Raw genomic sequence first — 19,533 nt, 5'->3', positions numbered from 1 at the left:
AGTAGGAAAAGGTAAACTGTAGAGTGACTGTGATTCAAATAAAGTTGCTGATAAACTGACTTAAGGCTTTGAGGGCTTTAGCAGTGATTTCTGTATTGTATTTAAAACATCCTGAAGTAGAGGAATTGGTTCCAACTGGATTGCATAAACTACAGAGAAAGAAACTGAAATCATGCCAGCCAGAGACCTGCAGCACTCATTTGCCACTGACCTTGGAGTTTATACCCAGAGCCTGCTGGGATGACAGCATGGCAAATGAATTCACAGGTTACAAAAGCTTCCCTTTAACATTTCACTGGTTACTTTTTCATGGATTTCTAGGTGCTAGCATAGTTACATAACTCTTGTAAGCAGTGCAAATAGTTTCAAAACAGCACCCATCATAAAGTATGGCGATTTCATGGGCTCCTGATATTTCTGGAGCTTGAAAACTGGTAGGTTTCATTTGAAGTGTTATGCTAAGCCCTCAAATAGGACTTAAATTTGCTCATATAGATATACTCAGGAAAAAAACAAAAAAAAAAAAAAAGGGAAAAAAAACCTACTCACTCTGCTTGTGGTCATCCATCTAATGAGAGGAGAAACCTAGTAAAAGAGTGCATGTACATATGTCTGAGCAAACATCAGAAAGACAAAGTTGAATTTCAAGCAGCCACATTTCCCTCAATCGAACCAGATGCTTCTGGTCAGAGTTGACTTGCAGTTATATGGGGAAAGTCCTGAGCTTGTACTAAATCTAAGGGACAAGAGCCACAACTTAAAATACTGTTAAAATGAGCTTCAGAAGTGGGTGTGTAGGTATCTTGATGCCATGCTGAAAACCAAAAGTAATATATTTTTCTTCCTAGGGAATATGTAAGATAATGAAGTAGCCCACAGATTATCCACCTACATTTTATTAGAGGTGGGGAGGAGAGTGACATGGAGAGAAATCTCTTAATAAATGAGCATGGCTGACTCAGTTAAGCTAAGCCATAACCAGGGAGAATTTCTCACTGAAATTGCTGAGTTGACATAAAATTTGTATTTCTCTCAGCTATATACAGCAACTATTCCTCAAGACAGCATTATTCCTCAATAAAAAGGGAAAAATAGAAAATAGACATTTCTTTGAAGAAAATTGACACAGCAGTTGAACTAGGCAACGTTCACAAGATTTCCACAGACAAAGTTCTAGAATAGAAAAGACTTATTTTCACAGACAAGGTTCATGTTTGTATGGGTTACTTATTTTCTCATTGTTTACTAAGTAAATAGTATGAATCTACGTGTTGAAAGTCATAGGGGTTTTCTGATAAGTAGCTTCATTTCAGAGGCCTTGATATAAAAATCACAGCTCCCACCATTTTCTGCTTGCTGACACAGACTTCCTAGTGGTAGTCAAAATGGCTTTTCATTCTGTATTTCTCGTTTTCTTAGCTGGCCTGGCACTTTGCTCTGAAGCTGCACCATTGGTAAGTGTCTAAGGACTGAAGTCCTTCCACTGATGTAGTCCCAATTCTTTTCTTTTATTGTTTTTTCATTATTATTTTGATTTTACAGTATGTACTGACTGTAGTTCTCTGCTCTTACTCTTTTCTGGTCCTTCTTTTTCCTTCTCTAGTGATTAGTGAGAGGACTTTATGGGTAGAGAAGTAGCACTTGTCATTAGACACAGCAACTACATGAAAAACAACGTAAAACAAGATAGGAAAAACTATTGTATTCACTAGACAAAAAGCCTTGTGCATTCATAACGTAATGAACAAGCTGTGTCATGAGGAATTTCATCTCCTGTTGCAAAATCCATGCTAGAGAAATCCATGCCTTCTCTAGACTTCTGCCTTACTGCTCTACTCACTAAAGCTTAATCCCATGTAAGTAAAGAGCAGATCTAAAGTCAGGATTCTTCTTCCAGAGGGCTCATTTATCCCAGGAAAGCAAGCTAAAGACTCAGATGTTTCTGCCTGAAATTCTCCTGCAACAGCCTTGTCTCTCTCTCCTCAACTACTCCTTTTTCGTCTCAACTCTGATCCTTGGGAAAACAGTACCTGACTAGCACTGTTGAGGAATTGGGGTTTCATTGAACTCCCAGGGTGCAAAAGTCAGGAAAATCAGCGGTGGCAGTGCATCCCTTCTTGCCAAGGCCTCGTGAGTGTCACCAGTGAGGAGCCACTGCATTCCAGAAAGGGAGCATGGGGAATCTGGGCATACAGGCAGTATGGATACATGCTGACACATTGGTATGATACTAGTCAGGGTTCCTGGCCTGTGGAGCATCCCAGATTGTAAGAGGGCATGAAAGAGAGGGCTCTTAATTTTTAACCATCTACACCACAATTCATTTTACAATGATTAAATGGATATCAATGACTGCTATTTTGAGATCATCCCTGATTAGCATCTTCTACAAAGCTCTATTTTCTCATTCTTCATCTGCAGAATTGGGTAAGGTCAAAGAACTGATTCAATTCTATTTTTGAAAAAGTAAAACATCAGGCCCTAATCACTACTTGTGATGGATGCATCAGGATGAAACTACAGCCATCCTGTATTTAAAGGAAAGCTTTTCTCTCCTGTCCTTGTGTAGCTGCCAGGGTTGACAAATCTGATTCAACATGCTGTTAGGAGAGAGTCTGTATGTGGTGCTTATCATGTTTACAGCAGAACTGTAACTCTGTGGCAACAGAGATAGCTCTATGGAACAGGGTATCAGAGGCTCTCAAATCCAGAAAGCTGTGCTCAAATTGCCAGTCCAAAATGCAGGGGAAAAGTTGGTAGATATTTAAACATTGCTACTACCTTTGAGGATGCAATTATTTCCTGCTGAGACCACAATTTCATTACAGCTTCATGCTGGAGATGATGTGTACTATGCCATGCCAAAGAAGAAATAGAAATGTGGTCTCACACCTGCAGTGCCTCCTTGGTGTGCATGACTACATGCCCAACAGCTCCTGAAACCTTCCTTCCTGGCTCTACCATATCCAGCCCCCAGAAAGCTTCAGATAATGTTTCTTCAGTACACAGCAATATTCTCATGGAAAATATGGTCTCCACTGTAGATCTGGAGAATTATATTCCTTACTGTTTTATGATGAAATGTCATGCTTCTTGCAACATAAAAATTCTCTCCCTATTGCAGGACCATCCTGATGCCAAGCATCCTCTTTCTGTAAAAGTTGTGGATTCTGTCCGCGGAAGTCCAGCTACAAATGTTGCAGTTAAATTATACAAAGGAGCTGCAGATGGATCTTGGGAACTGTTGAATTCACAGTAAGTCACACTAAAATAATGAGTGAAAGATGAGAAAGGCAATGGGAAGAGGCCAAATAGTTGAAAGAGCAGTTCCACTTTCTCTAAAATGAGATGTCTGTTTTGCTCAGAGGAAAGTTAACATACAATTGAATTAACTTGCTGCAGACTGTCTTCTAAATGTACTTCAATTTCAACTACAAAAATGGTTTTATAGTGCTTTATAAATTTTATGAACAGGAGAAAGTATTTTAAGCCATCCTTTAATTCAGTCATCACTTCTCTTTAATTTTGTTGCAAAGGTCTATATTACCTTTTAGTACCCAGCAATGAACTGCTGCATTATTACCAGAAGTATCAGATAGACTCTTACATTTTGAAACCAAGATTCTGGTAGAGAATCCTACCTTTATTGGCCATTTTCCATCTTTCTAAGTGGATTTTCATTTCTTACAACACCAGTTTTAAAAAGAAACTGTTTTGAACGTATACCACGTCATGTTTGCTAGCCTACTTTACTTCAAGATAAAGGACTTAGCCAAAAGAAGAAAATTTTGGGATAAATCTTTCTCACCTTCTCCCCCACAAAGAAGCAATCATCCCACAAATAATAAAAAATAATCTCCAGATATATAAATATTGTCATATCTTTTGAAAAACATAATTGTATAATTTAAGATGCAGATGACTTTTTCAATAGCCGTCTATTTTAGTAAATATTAACACTTGAAAAAATAAAAAGCAATTTTTACTTAAATTATAGCCTGAAATTTAATTGGAAAAATTCTTAGGGGATACACAGAATGAGCATTCTTTATTCACCAAGCAATATTCCACTTCCACACTAAGCTCCTCATGATAGTTGCAAAGTCTCATCCGAGACATTTCCAGGTATGCTAACAGTCTATTACACTTTTTAAAAATAGTGAGAAAGGGCTCTCAAGCTGGCATAGCACATGAACTTCAACAGTGGAATCCTGAACTCAGATATATTTCTATAAATTCCTGCAGAAACTGCTCAAATGCCTCTTTGGTGTCACGGGGCAGTGGGCTGGCACAAGCAACACTGTTCTCATGTGTCCTTGAGAAATATAGATACAGTGAAGGCCACACATACCTGTACAATGTGGGGAAAACAATCTATTCATGTTGTCCTGGTTAAATTGCCTCACTCCCTCAAGTGAGAAGACAATTTCACGCATATTCTATCACTGTAAATGTGTGAAATTTTCCAGTAAGGGCGTTCAGTTCAATTCATTTCTGAGCTTAGAGATTCTATATAAAGATACTCATAACAGCTGGATATTGATTGAAGTCTGAAAAACACAGTTAATATTTGAAACAAGGAGCAAAGTAACCTCAAGATAAGGTAAGCAAAAGTCATGCTAATACTAAATCAATCTCTCCAACCTTAATAATTTGTAAATAATTGAATGCTAGCAAGATGTCCTGTAGCAAATGTTCTTAATCAAAATGCATTTCGTATTATCTGAAAAAGCTTATTAGAGAAGTGGCCAGTTATCGAGCAATGATCAATCTGTGACAAAAGGAAAAAAGGAGACAATTGAACAGATATAAAACTTCTGATAACTGACTACAGAGCATCTTGTAAGGTGTAAAAGGTATTCTATACTTTATTTTCTAAACTACATGAAAAAATAAATCTTAAGTATTGCACTGCACAATGACATTACTTTTCTCTGCATGAAATTTGAATAAAATATGTTCAGAAAAAATTAGGCAGCTGGAACGAAAGTAAGTGGTCTTTACATACCAAAATCAGCCACTGGCATCTCTATTATTTGTGAATAACCTACCTAATATAAAAATTCCTAATTAACAAAATTTATTTCACAGAAATATGTTTCAAAAAAGGGGCATATATGAGAGACAGCATTCAATATTGCCTCTGAACCCCAAAATGGGTTGGTGTTTAAAGATGTATGGTTTCATACCAGTACTAGGGCTTTAGATAACACTGATAGTATCTTCAAATCAAACAAAACTGCCTGTTGGTTGAGGCCAGTACAAACCACAAGAAATTCCATGAAGCTTCACTGCTAACTGACCTATGGTGATTTTAAATAGCAGACCTCAAATTTCTAAAATCCAACTGTAAACAATATTTACATTGATAAAACAACTCAATGCATTTAAATAAGAAAGAAAACCATGGAAAAAACAGGACAATTGACCCTACTTAGTTGCACAGTGAGTGCCTCATAGAGCTTGCACGTTGCTTACAGCAGTGGTGAAGTTTTCCCTCTGAGTGGGTTCATTTAATTGAACTCCAAGTCTCTGCCAAGAGTCTATGAACAATAATGCCAGTTTTTGGCTCACCCCCAAACCATGCACAGTTAATGAGATGGCAGGCAGCCATCTGCTGTGGTCACTGTGGAAGTAGCAAATGCCAAGATAAGCTCTGAGGCATCCATAATACAGATGGACATAAGCCATTCCAGATCAATAGAAGTATTCATCCTATTACTTAAGCCACACACCACTCAAGTTCAATTGCTAAAACTGCATCTTTCTCAGGCTTTTAACCAAACAATAAAAGTGTGTTCTTCTACCATTACACAGACAAACCAATGAAAAAGGAGGCCTCTCAGAGCTTACCACGAAAGAACAATTTGTAGCAGGGTTATACAAGCTTGAGCTTGATACAGCCTCTTACTGGAAGAGTATGGGCTTGAATCCCTTCCACCAACACGCTGATGTGAGTATTCCTTTCTTCTTCTACTTCAGTTGCAAAGAATAAAGATACTTAATATGTGTGGACTTCAGCTACTAATTGCATAGGTTGGACTTTATTTTCAGTTTAAAATATTTTCACATTAACACTTTAAATCCACAGTCTCAAAGCTTTGTAGGAACACAGTCATGACAGAACCTAGTTACTAGCTCCCCCACAAGTCTCAAAGCTCCTCAGTGCATTATTTATGGAGACGTTTTCATTCCTTCTACCTCTACTTAAGCCCATGATTGTTTTTGTGATTTTTCTAAGTGTTTGAGGGACAATGAGTGGAGTACTCTGTGAAGTCCCCTAGGAAAAGCATTGATCTGTCTTTTGGAGACAACATTTTCATGGCTACAGACAATGTTCATAATTTAGATTTTTAAAGAAACAAAAGTATGTAATACGTTCTGGAGGCTTGGAGCCCCAGTTTACAACAGAAAAAAAAATAAGGTACAACATGCCTCTTTAATTTGCCTGGGACAAATAAACTGGTTAGAGGAAGGTGTTCCAAACCAGGTACTGCTGAGTGATTTGGGGACTGTCTCCTTCCCCTCAACAGCATTAGTGCTTTCCTATGACCTTTCAGTAGCAGCAGCTCTGTATTAGTTTTTTGTTGGACTTTGAGAAATCTGCTTAGCTGTTCCTTATCTCCGTGAAGAAAAGGTGGCTAACGCTTGGATTAAATTCTCTGTCTTCCAACAAATGAAAGATGACATTCTTATACTAGACAATAATGAAGGTTAGAAGGCTAGACAGCCTTGCCTTCTGTGGGAACTGAAATAAAAAAGGGAAGAAGAAAGATTTACAGCATGTAAGTGAATTGACTGTATATCAAGATAATGGTTGACTGGAAATTAATTTAATCCACAGTTCCTTCTTTCTTAAAAATAAGTCTCAGTAGAAAATACATTTTGCTCAGTTCACTGGTTGTTTCATATGCATCTTTTTTATTAATGTTGAAAGGAGCACAAGCTGTGCATCACAGAATGCTATTAAACTGTCTATTTTAAAAGCTGACACCTCTCATCTCACAACACAAAATAACGTATTATGTGGAGTGAGAAATCAAAGGACAGGATGTGCTGGTCAGGGAGATTTTAATAGGGCTGTGGTAAATGATTCATATGTAAGGTTATTATGCTGTGGCCAGAAAACTAATGCAGTCTTTCTCTAACTACTAGATTTTGAATCAGAACTAAAGACACATTGTTTTATACTCTGGCCTAATGATAGCTACTGCAGCACTGTTTAGTTCTATTCCTCGAAGTAGAGAACATAGTACGAGTAACAAAAGCATTCTAATACTTGAAATAATGGGCAAATGGGCTAGCTTTTTTTTTTTTTAATAAAGAAAATTACTGGGGTTCATAGATGACCTTCATAAGGAAACAAGAAAGAAAGTCTTGTTATTTATGAGTACCAACAAGGAAATGCCAATTTGAATAATAAATAAATTGAATAAATTCTTAAATAATGTGACATTTATACTTTTAATAAAGGGTATTTAACCAGTGGAAAAACTATGTGTTACGAGCAGTCACACTTCAGAGTGAGAATATTTCTAAAGTCTCATGTGAAGTTACATACAATGATCACAATGGTTCCATCTAGGCTTTTATCTAGAGATCACTTCTCATTTTGTCTCATATTTGTTTTTCCTTTTTCCAGGTGGTGTTCACAGCTAATGATGCTGGTAATCGGCGTTACAAGATTGCTGTTGTGCTCACTCCCTTCTCTTACTCAACCACAGCAGTAGTTAGCGAGCCAGTGGAATAAAATCTGACATTGAGCATGAAAATTCAGTTGTGTAAATTAAAATTTCCAAAAATGATAAGAACTTAGTAACTGAATGTATCAACAGCTTCCGATTTCATAGTAAATCACTAACAGTAAGTTTTTTATTCACTTTGTTAACTTTAGGAAGAAAGTGTATTGACTTTGTTTTCAAATAGTCTTCTGAATTGAAGTATTCTGCATTTCTGTATTGTCAGTATTGCCCTTCTGAATAAAAGTCTAGGATTTGAAAAAAACACATTAACCTCAGAAAAAAAAATATATTGAAATCTCGTTATGGGGACTTGGAGAATAAAGCAGTCTTCCATGAAGCTGATAAACTAAATTCTTCTTGCAAAGGAATTGAACAAAACACATCCGTGAAAGGTGTCTCATGAAAAGCAAGCAGACGGAAAATACAGTCCACCAGTACCATCTCCTATGTTTTATTAATGAAGCTCACAACAGATGAAGTCACATGGGATTACTCACTCAGGGCCTCACATAATTATCAAGATAAACTCACCTCTCAATTCTGATTTTGGAGACATAGAAGTGAAAGCAGGTAAAGGTGACAGAATGGCAGAACAGCATTTACAGATACTAAGCAAGCTACAGATACTTAAAATGCCTTCTTTCCTGTTTTCCTATATATCATAACTTGTGACATTTTCAAGGACGGACCAGAGGCATTTTCAAGGACGGACCAGAGACATTCTGCGTTTCAGAAAAGTATATCACTTGAAGAAGCTTATTCATGTATTTGCGGAAAATTCTGCAAATACTTTCCCAAGTTAAAGTGCTCCCCGGAATTACTTGCATACCTCAAACCATCAGACATTTTCATAATAGCTGGAAAAATGCAAACAAAAATAAGGATAACTGATGAATCCTGAGAAAATCAGTTTCCTATTTAATGCCAGGAGAAATATGGATGAATCCTTCTATTCCCATTCTAGTAATTCCTATATAGGGTAGAACCATTAAGGGATTCAACAGATGAACAACCCTGTCTTGGAAAAGTATGCAAGAACGTTGAGTCACTAGACTAGTAAAACCCAAAGCTGAAAGCCTGTAAATACAAAGAAAGGGAAAACGCCCTGCCTGCCTAGGGCCTGATCCCGTCACAGCCTAACCTGATGAATTTGGACAGGTCTGTCCATTCTTTTTGCTGTTACTTTGGGGTACTGAGCACTAGAAAAACTAGCATTTTGTCTAGAAACAAAACACAAAGATAATATCTTTTCCACAGAATCTCAGAAAAAACAAACCAACACAATCTTTAGAACATTATATTTCATAAAAGACAATGATAAAAAAGTACAAACATTTTCATGAACAACAAAAAAACCCAAAACTATGATAGTACACAGGAAATTCCCAGCATTTGTTTCAGTGCATTTTTTCATTGAGCCTATCTTACATACCTCTACAAATAAAATAATCTTAAGTACACTTCCGCTTGCAGATATGCAATGGATCCTTTTATTTTTTTTAAACAGCTGGCTCATTAGTAACCCACTACAACAATTAGTAAACATAACAATAGAAAAATAGAGTGGCAAGATCCAAGAGAAAGGACATTTTGCACTTGCTTTTCAACACACTGCCTCTTTGCAAAATGGACTTTATATTTTATTCTCCTACTTAAATTTGAAATATAGAAAATGGGCTTGAGAGTATCTTAGCATATTAACCAGATTCTACTTTTAATAGTTCTGTAATGTTTTTACTTGCTAATTTGCAAGACCTTCAGAATCTTGTAAAACACTTCCTCCTTCTTCTCCCTCCATGTTCACTCCTTGAACACATCCCTTATTTGCCTTGTCAGCAATTCAAAAGCCAAGGTGATTGGCTTCTCTCTACATTTTACAAGAACCATGAAATTATCAAAAGGAATGTGCACAACTCTTAGTTCTGCATTGTATTTATTTTGTTTGAAGGCACTGTCTATGTTAAAATTCACTACAGAGGAGTACTGAGTTCAGACAGGTAGTATACAAACACTATTTTGATGTAATTTAAGATGGCAACTTCTAAAACTTCTCAACAAAGTGATAAAAGGTTTTTAGAGAAGAGTGTTTGTCAACAATTCATAATTTAACATCCATCATTTTGGGGCACCAAAATGCAAAATTTTTAAGAACTCAGCTTTATGTCACAATCCATTCACATACTGGTTTAATTCACATTTTTCTAGGACCATACATGATCAATCACTTAAAGCTGAAAAGTTATATTAGTTCAGCCACAGCATATATGTAATATAGTATGCATATATGTAAGTATATATACATGTATATGCATTAGATTTTTTTAAATTGCACATAAATTTCACAGAATACCTAAGAAATGGGAACAAAAGCATTCTTCAGAAAACAGTACAGACCTACAATACCAAAGGATATTTCATAACTGTAGATGTGAAATTGTAGGTACACCTGTACTGAAAACCAGAAATCACTTCAAAATTGCATGAGGGATTTAAAAATTTATTCAACTGCTCTTAAAGAACTGTATTAGTCTGCTATGAAATAAGACTAATATTATTTTGAAGATATAATTTTTTCATACAGTGTATTATCTCAGCTTTCTCCATATGGTTCAGAATGTTCTATACACCCAGTTATAGAAAAAACTATCAGGAGGTGAGCAAACCTCTTAAGCATGCTTTTGAAGGATGTTTTCTTCACTTTATGCTTTTAGTTATTTTCATTGTATTACATCATTCCTAAAGAATATTAGATTAACTGGTAGATATTAAGGTAATTCCTGTATGGTATAAAATATCTCTTACAATTGTTCTCAACTACTAAATTAAATAATAATATTTCTACTAAATATTTGGGATGCTTACAGCTAAGCTCATAACGTTACTGAAGGATGGCTAAGGGCAAAATTTGCTGCTGGGATGCCAAAGAAATAAAAGGTGCTTATGGCAAACAAACTTAAAATATAAAAAGCACCACACCATCTGTGGCAGCAATTTAAGAAACCAACATATAATAATGACTTAAAGTTAGGATTTTTTGTCAACACTCTTACAGAACACGCTATGGATAAACAATCCTTATTATATATACTGCTTTCCATTCTTTATGGGAGCAGAAGTCAGTCTTTGGTTCCTAAAGAGCTGAGTAACCGTGACAAACAAAACAGTTTAGTATATCTTGGTCACTATATTTGTATTAACATAGAAAATAAATGACCTGGTCCTTTTCCTTTGTATTAACAAGGGATGTAAAAAAATATTAGCAAAGATAATAATGCTTAGCAGTGGGATACTTTTAGGTAGCATAACATTACAAACAAAGAGAAAATAAGAAGGTAAGGAAAGAGGTTAGTTACTCATACATTTAACACCACAAAAATAGAGAAACAGACAGGACCAATCCTTAGCGGGACTGTGCAACCTCAATCTCATTGGCAGTCATCGACTTGAGGATCCTCAGTGCATCATAGAAGCACTCAGCACTCTACCAGAATAGGCCCTTAAATAGCTATATTTAATAATATATTATGAGTGGAATTTTAAAAAGCACTTGAGATTGGCCTGCTTTCTGTTCCACTTATGTCATCACCATCCTCATCAGCAGAACAGCACAACCAACACCATGCTTCTGAGAATCCCACACTGCAAGCATTTCGACTATCAGAATTATGTTTTATTATTCTCTTAAAAATCTAACTTTAATATTCTTCCAATGAAGACACATTTTTGGCTCTTCTGATTTTGGAGGAATAAAAGTGCTGTTTACTAGAATTAAAAAAAACCAAAAAAAAAAACCAAAAAAAAAGAACAATACCAAAATACTGTACGCACCCAGACACATCGCTTTAGGCATTAAAATCCCTGACATTGACACTAGTGGCACACTTGGATACAGTTAAGAATTCCTGTAGATCATAATATGCAACAACTGCAAGATTTTCTGTAATACACATGCAATATGCATATAAATACTATTCAGATGGCAGGCAGGGTAGCATACAATTTTGCTGGCAATAAATAAAATCAAAAGCTTTCTTTCTAGCAGGTTCATATAAGAATTTGATTTTTCTAAATAGATATGCAGAAGGCCTAGAGCTCAAAACTAGTATAACAGTTTACAGTCATAGCTGGCCAACAATTAATATTTCCTTCATTTCACATAAGGTATAACCTTTTTATAAGCATACTTACATTTTACACTTGTTCTTTCATGCTAATAAAAACATTCCTATAGAATTCAAACAAGAACACACTGAAATACATACTGAAGCATAAAATATCGAACAATTGAAAAGCAATGTACACACATTAATTTACATCACATATTTACAAAACACATTTTAAAAAGAAACAAAAGCATTCATTTAAATATGAGGAGGGGCAGTTTAGTATAAAAAATTCCTGGAAGAGGCCTCTGTCCTTACTTCCAGAGAAGCTACAAGTCTGTTTCTGCAGTTTATATAGTTGAGTAGTTAAGATAGAGAGTGTGAAGAATGAAGGCTTGAACAGTAGTCTCATGCTGTAAACATCTGAGTGGTAGCTGCTGGCTCTTCTTTCAGACCAAAACATACAGTACATACAATCGCTTCTCATCCCAAATATGCATCATCAGTTGGCCAAAAAACTCTAATTCTAAGCTGTTGTTTGTTGGTTTTGTTTTGTTTTACAGTGTTTATCAGTAGCTTCCAGTGTTAAAAGTTTATTCTGGTAGGATTCTTGCCATCCCACTTCCATCAATAGTCTCTAACAGGAGCAAGTTCTGGTAGGAGATTAACAGTTATATTTTTATACAATCTACTGACAAGTATTTTAGGAGTATATACTAAATTGTTCAGCCCATCAATATACTGACGTTCTCTGGAATACCTCAGAAGTTTGTATCTGCAGAAGGAGTTGGAAGAAGAAAAATGAGAAAAATTTGCAAGAAACAATTCAGTTGATGCTAGACATGATACTGTGACAGTCATTTAATTTTCAAGTATACCTTAAATTCTGAGACTATTTTTCAGACCCTTGAAATTGCCAAATAACCTACCTTAGGTTTAAAAACAAGCTTTTAAAGATTTTAATGCAATTAGATTTTATGGTCACATATACAAGTTAACATTAGGACTAAATAACAAAGGAAGCATTCAATACATAAGCTTCTCATGGTTCCTAACGAAACAGATTTTTAAAGATTATTCAATTTCTTCATGTTTTTTTGCTATAAAATTCAACTAAGGAGTTCAGGGAAGATTTAGGAATCTTCACTATTTTTCATTATACATTTAAATGTCTGAAATTATTTTCATTTCACTCTTGATACTCCTGCATTTGCAAACATCTAAATCTGAGGTGATTGAAAAAAAAGTTCTCCTCCCCCCGATATCCATATACACATTTTCATGTCCTATAACTGATTTACTCATCTCTACTGTGCATGCCTATAATTTTATTCATAATTCAAAACTATGAATAAAAGAGAAAAAATATGCTCTCAGAAAAAGATGACAGAATTGAACAGTATTTCTAGTTGCCTGAAAACACTTATCATAAACCCTTTATTTTGTGTTTCACCTTCTAAATTTTATGTGTAATTCATCTGTTGCATTCTGGTTTCTATTCCATTCCAGGGCAGTCTGAACCTGCTGGTCAGTTTAAGTGTTTTGTATCTTTGTAGCAAAAGAAAGGAACCCCAAAAGAAAAGGTTTAAATCAACGTATGCAGGAAATGAGAAGACCGATATCTCAAAAAAATAATGAAATATGAGGGAAGAAACCAATCCTTGAGGACTTTAAAAGTCATTTTTCATGCAGGAGTCCTTTGCCCTAGTGGCACTGCTTCCTTTTGCAAAATATCCAAAATAGCCAACTAATGGAGCTCTGCCAGCACTAATGCCCAAACTATTATGGAACAACAACATTATGGATCAAAGGTTATGGTGATAATATCTTCTGACATGCAAATTTAGTCTCTCTCATAGTTAAATAAAAAAAATATCTGAACAGCAAACATAACGTATTTAAGAAAATACAAATTTTAGCACCAAAGAGGAAATAACACTGATAAGAACTGGCTGCTTATTCATATGTGTGGATGCAAAAAAAAAATTTTACATCTTTAGCTGTAGTATTAGATTATTTCTGTTTTTCTTACCGTCCTAAAAACTGGACTTCTCCTCTGTGATGATGAGGAATGGATTTGTACTTCCCTAAATCACCTTCTGGTCTTGTTACATTGTATCCAGCATAGTGAACCCTGCAGTATAACACATAAACGTTTGTAAAAACATCTTCTTACAACTTGTCATGCAAGTTAAAGTGGAAAATGCACATCAAATATTTTAAAGCTAAGTCTTTATGTTCACCGATATTCCCTTCCTAAAAAAACCTGCAACACACCAAACCCAACAACTAAAAAAGCTGGCAAAACAAAGTGCAAAATAATAATAATTTCATATTTAACATTTCCTGCTTGTTCCAGCATAAAAACATGAAAATAGCATGTTTAGCATACTAAAAAAGTAAAAAACAAACTTGTCTTTAAAAGATATCGCTTCATATATAAAACTCTAAAAAAACCTCTTTATCTATAAAATTCTTTCTCTGAAAAACTGATGCAGACACTTTCAACAGCTCTGTTAGAACAGTTTAGACTCATTCACTGTGAGCAGTTGGCAATGCCATGAGCAGGGTTGTCTGTTGTCCACTCTGGGATTATCAATATACTCACAAATTAACCTCTCTCTCAAGCACTGCCCCTAAGACATGAAGCTCATGCTTACACTACATGTCTGTGGATGGTATTTCATAATGCTAGCAGTAAGAGTGATGCAATGTGCTTAGTATGGTTAGCTGTTGTTATATCTGTTGTTACAAGATCTAGCTTTTAAAAATCTGCTAGTTGTCCCTAGGCCAAGGAAAAAGAACATCATACTTATTCCTTCAAATGGTATATTCTGATATTTCTGAAGCAAACTCTGTAGAATTTGTCCATTTAAAACAAATTACAAAAATATAACAAGTGACAGAACAAAAAGCACCTAATTGGTCTCAAAGGTTGGATGGTACAGAAAGACCTAAGCGCTCAAAGCTCACCTGTTCCAAAGATCATCATCTTCTCCACCCCATCCCCAAAAAGCATTTGGAAAACCATTGATCTTCTTGAATTGTTCCACTGTGAGGCCACTTACACCACCAAAGAACTCATTGTATGGAAGGCTGGAAACAAAAGACAAATTCTATATTATTAGCTGAACTTTGATAGGTAGGCCTCTCTTTGAACAATACCTTTCCAAAAAGCAAGAGCCCCAAGCTAAAGACATGACCAGAGGCTGAATGTATTCACCAAGGGAAACTGGTTCATGGATTGCCAGCATTAAGTAGCATACAGCAAGCTGAGCAAAAGGTTTGCAGTATTGTCTGATTTGCATAAAAGGTGCTCCTAAACTGTAGCTGCAATTAGTATCACACATATGAAACAAAAGTATACTGGGAATTTCAGATGGCTGATTTAGACCCATACTTGAAGAGTTAAGTGAAGCCCTCAAACTATTTATGTTGACACTATTCAACTGAAAAACCCCTCTTTAATCTACTGAAAAATTACAAATCAGTAAGGCATCAATTAAATAATTTTAATTTATGACTATATTCTACAGAACTGTTAAAACTTAAGAAAAACAGTTTAACAGTACATATTAAACAGTGAATGGCATGCTGATTTAAAAAAATAATTTTCCAGTTTTTAAAAGATAAACTTTCGAATCAAAAGGATCTACCGGCTTTCCTGTCAGTATTTGCTAACACATATAATTAAGCAATAAGCAGTTGGCCAACATGAACAACCTATCCATAAAACACACTATGTCCCAGACAATGTGATTTCCAGTCCTCCAAACACTGTCAAATCTAAAAAACAATTAAAACATTTAAGTATCTATATTTACTTCCATCAATATTAACTTGCATCCTTAACCCAGAAGTTGCTACAGTAAAGTAGCTTTCTTTCAGAAGCAGCACGCAATTTCATGAAACAAAAGTCTCTCGGAGACACTTCCAAATCTGGAACCTTCAAGGAGTTAAGACCATTTACAAAAAGATTTACCATTGCTTAGGACACAATTGCCACACTGAATAACTCCAGAATGCAAGAGGAAAGAAAATAGAAATAGATAATCATGTAATTTCAGATCTCTGTGGAAACACAGGATTCAACAAATCTTAATAGCATGTGGAGAAGATTGCAATTATATTTGCCTTTCAACATGTTACTGAAAGAGCAGGTGTTTTAACCCCCTCCTGCCTCTCAAAAAACCCACATATATACCTCAAAAATAACCAACAAATAAAACATTGCCAACCCAAAACCAGACCACCAACCAAAACCAAAACCAACTGGAATATGACAGTTAATGGGACTTTTTGAGGTTATTTCTTATTTTATAAATCTAGTTTTCTTTATAGAAAATGTATCAATTTTGTAAATATTTACCTATGTAGACATTATATAAATGAATTAAGTGTTTTATAAGTACAGACAAAGATAGAAGAAATCTCTTATTTATTCATAGGTGCTTATTTATTTATTTTTAAGTACACATGAAATCTTTAAACATTAAACTGCTGATTGGTTGGCAATCTGAAGTCCAGACACAGAGCCATGGTTTCAAGGCATTGTTTTTCATCTGTTAATTGACCAGGTTGTCAAGTAGATTAATTTCACAAATAGAGTCCTGGATAGCAAATACATACATGTAGCAAGCAATAAGCTACAGCTTCCTGTGAAGTGATTCCAAGAATGTCATGAGATAGCAGAGTGTTAAGAAGCAAGCAGCACATCATTAATGTAAACTGACAGAAGAGAAAGAGGTAAGAAAAGTGCAGGTCCCACTACATTCACCCAATGTCAATCGAGACTGAGAGACAACATACAAAATGGTATAGCAGTGAGGAAATCTTCAGTTTAAAAAGCAGTATGAAACAGAAATAAAATATACATTTATCAGAAAATAAAGACACTATTCCTGTGATATTTTGCTGCAGATTTTCTGCTTTTCTTTGGTAACAGCCAGCAGAAGTGTTTATGTAGCCCGAAATAATTTCTAGTAAGTTAGGTAAGATTTTCCCCCTTGACATACAAAGCCATTTTTTTGAGACCAACATCATTGCAACAAGCTGAACATTGAAAATCATAAATATTATCTTCTAATCAGTAACACATCAAATGTAGAAACTAAATTTAAATCTTTCTTTTATTAATTATTCATTCCTATAAGTAGCATAGTAGGAGGTTGCTTTGTTGTTTTCACCTACTGTATATATATATAGTGTCAAAACTTCTAAATATTTCTGAGTATTTAAGAAATAATGTGAATAAAACAATTTACTTACATGTACATGTACTTGTCCAGCTTTGCTGCAAAATGGCGCGGCATTTCTCCACATCCATAGTAATTTCTGTCATTTTCAGGTAAGTGATCCACATCATGGAATATTATGCAGTCCCAGACAGCATCCTTCATAGCCTCTTTGAAGCCAACATTAAAGAGCATTGCACGATTAAAAGGTTGTGTACCTGTCTTCACACAGAAAACAAAGGAGATATTGTAAAAATCAAGAGGAGACAAAAAATTCCATACTATGAGAAAAACATACTCTAACACACACACAAAAAACAAAAATTGACAATGATGCCTCTTTTGACCGGCAGCCCATACTAGGTTGGCTGCACCCAAGGATGGGGTTTGCCCTCCTGGCTGCCAATGCACACATTGCTGAGTCCTGTGAGCCAGGAGTGAGCCTGGTTCCTGCTGCCAAACAGCACCCCTAGATCCCTTTGGGCAGGGCTGCTCTCCAGGCACTCACTCCACTCCCAGTTTACACTCGTGCCTGGCTTTACTCCACCCTAGGTGCAGAGTCCAGCATTTTGACTTATTAAATTTCATCCCATTAATCAATGCCCAGTGCTCCAATTTATCTAGAACCCTCTGCAAGGCATCTCATCCTTTAAAAGTCAACCACAACCTCCCAGCTGGATATTATCAGGAACTTGCTGATGGTGCATTCAGCTCCTGCATCCAGTGAATGTAAGGCCCTGGAACTGAGCCCTGAGGAACACTGCTGCCGACCTAATTTTTTGCCTTGAAAACTTACAACTCCAATAGATTCTAAGAGACCATCTTATTACCTCTATATTACCTTATCTAGCCTATATTTGAAGAAAAGCATTGTGTATCCGGCCACTGCTCAAGATGAGGAATGGAAATAGAGCTTTATTTTTCCATTTAAAAGAGTAGAAAAGTAGAGCAACAATATTTAAATTCTGGATTTATCCAAACCTTGGTAAGAATCACAAACCCCTTTTAGTAAGGAATCTTGAAAGTCACTTTTCAAGTAGATGCTCTTACCTGCTCAACAACATAGAAGGCAAATTCCAGCCGCTGCTTCTGCAACATTGGTATCAGATGACGGAAAAAAATTGGAAGATGCTCGTGACGATTCCGAAAAGGAATAAGGATAGCCACCTTCAGAAAAAGAAGAAAAAAGCTATTATAACAGCATTATAAAACTTTAATTTTTCAATACAGATCAAGTTTTCTATGGCTTTTCAACTTTTACATTTAAATTGGCTCAGTGTTTTACATGTTGGTTCCCCCAGGAAAGTGTGCTGAAAATTTGCTCAAATAATTAAGAAAAAAAATTTGAATAAAACGTAAATAAGATTTTCCTTTTATGTTCACTTACTTCTAGTTATACTTCAAGCAACAGACACATAGGACATATTTGCATCCATATGATGAAATGTTTGGTAACTACAGCTAATGAACCCTTAAAAGTTCTTGATGATCCATTTCAAATTTTTCTCCTAGCTGAAGTTTCTTCCTGAGCACAGAGGGCTCAAGATATACAACAAATACTATAAGATACTACATATATAGCATCAAAGACTGAGTAATGCAATGGTAATTTATTCTTATATACCAACAAGAAAAAATGAACCAAAACAGAAAATCAGCATCTAACCTTCCACCGTGGCTTACAGTCACTTGGTTTCCAGTGTCCTCCTGGTTTAATGTCTAAATCTTTTGAAAACAGTCGCTGAATTTCATCAAAACTAATTTCACTCATATTGACATCAATAAGGCCTCCTAAAGAGAGGAAAAAAAAAAAAACAAACTTATATATTAATTTCAATTAAGAAAATTGACTTAACACTACAAGGAATATCATAGACAAATGGCAACAGAAATTTGTAGTTATACTACCTACAGAAAAAAAGAAACAATTTATACTGTCCTCCTAATCTTTCATTCTTACAGAACGAAGTTCTAGTGTTTCCAAAAACAGATATTCCTTCCATGAAACCTATAAAGAAAATACTAATTTCAAAGGACATAGAACAAGCAAAGTAATTTGAATTCTGCATCTCTTGCAGAAAATTTGGGTTGCCTTTCATTTCAAGTACCACTTTTAACAATTCTACATCACCTGCACTAGTGAACCTTTACTCAAATTCTGTGTGCCTTCCTGCTCCACTTCCACATTAAAGGAAAATGTATCATCACTATACTCAACAAACTTCCTCAATTTAAATTTTAGATGATATGCACATTTCATGTAGAGTCTTCATCCACTAATTCACCACTATTTGCTTCAAAGCAATTCATAGCAAAGGGCTGGATTTGAGAATTACCATTGGTAGAACTAATGACCCCAATGAGAAAAGCATTTGCAAAAGGCATGAAAGTGAAATTCAGTAAGTTAGTGAATTAAGACCCAAATATGATTTGAAAAAAATCAAGTTAGTACCT

The 19,533-nt window shown here is 35.4% G+C and overlaps 2 protein-coding genes across 3 annotated transcripts in view; one reads left to right on the top strand and one right to left on the bottom strand.

Annotated features, from left to right (window-relative positions):
• Window positions 1–1,385: 1,385 nt before the first annotated feature.
• Window positions 1,386–8,434, top strand: LOC128942544 (transthyretin-like). 2 transcript variants are annotated; one of them, XM_054285093.1, is made up of 4 exons: window positions 1,386–1,454; window positions 3,125–3,255; window positions 5,818–5,953; window positions 7,643–8,434. In XM_054285093.1, the coding sequence occupies exons 1-4, from the start codon at window positions 1,386–1,388 to the stop codon at window positions 7,748–7,750; spliced, it is 444 nt and encodes a 147-aa protein (XP_054141068.1). In that variant the 3' UTR covers window positions 7,751–8,434. The 2 variants fall into 2 exon arrangements, with proteins under 2 accessions (XP_054141068.1, XP_054141069.1); XM_054285094.1 differs by having other exon boundaries at window positions 1,386–1,460.
• A 589-nt stretch (window positions 8,435–9,023) lies between these two features.
• The window catches only part of B4GALT6 (beta-1,4-galactosyltransferase 6), a 30,200-nt gene continuing 19,690 nt past the window's right edge, over window positions 9,024–19,533 (bottom strand). Inside the window, exons 4-9 of the mRNA XM_054284624.1 lie at window positions 18,746–18,870; window positions 18,130–18,246; window positions 17,114–17,301; window positions 14,819–14,941; window positions 13,878–13,979; window positions 9,024–12,620 (exon numbers count right to left, since the gene is read on the bottom strand). Of these exons, the coding sequence (XP_054140599.1) occupies window positions 12,473–12,620; window positions 13,878–13,979; window positions 14,819–14,941; window positions 17,114–17,301; window positions 18,130–18,246; window positions 18,746–18,870 (803 nt within the window). The 3' untranslated portion in view covers window positions 9,024–12,472. The remainder of the gene's footprint in view (window positions 12,621–13,877; window positions 13,980–14,818; window positions 14,942–17,113; window positions 17,302–18,129; window positions 18,247–18,745; window positions 18,871–19,533) is intronic.

Source organism: Melozone crissalis, unplaced genomic scaffold (assembly GCF_028551555.1).
Source record: "Melozone crissalis strain CALT ecotype California unplaced genomic scaffold, PUWL_Pcris_2 ptg000042l_1, whole genome shotgun sequence".
Classification (NCBI taxonomy): Eukaryota; Metazoa; Chordata; class Aves; order Passeriformes; family Passerellidae; genus Melozone; species Melozone crissalis.
This window is presented reverse-complemented; position numbering and strand designations above follow the sequence as displayed.

What these genes read in the sequence shown, in the direction of transcription:
- LOC128942544 (XM_054285094.1), top strand. Translation starts at nt 1,386, where the DNA reads ATGGCTTTTCATTCTGTATTTCTCGTTTTCTTAGCTGGCCTGGCACTT. An exon ending in AAGCTGCACCATTGGTAAGT is followed by an intron (nt 1,461 to 3,124) that starts GTCTAAGGACTG and finishes TCCCTATTGCAG; the next exon opens with GACCATCCTGATGCCAAGCA. An exon ending in CCTTCCACCAACACGCTGAT is followed by an intron (nt 5,954 to 7,642) that starts GTGAGTATTCCT and finishes TCCTTTTTCCAG; the next exon opens with GTGGTGTTCACAGCTAATGA.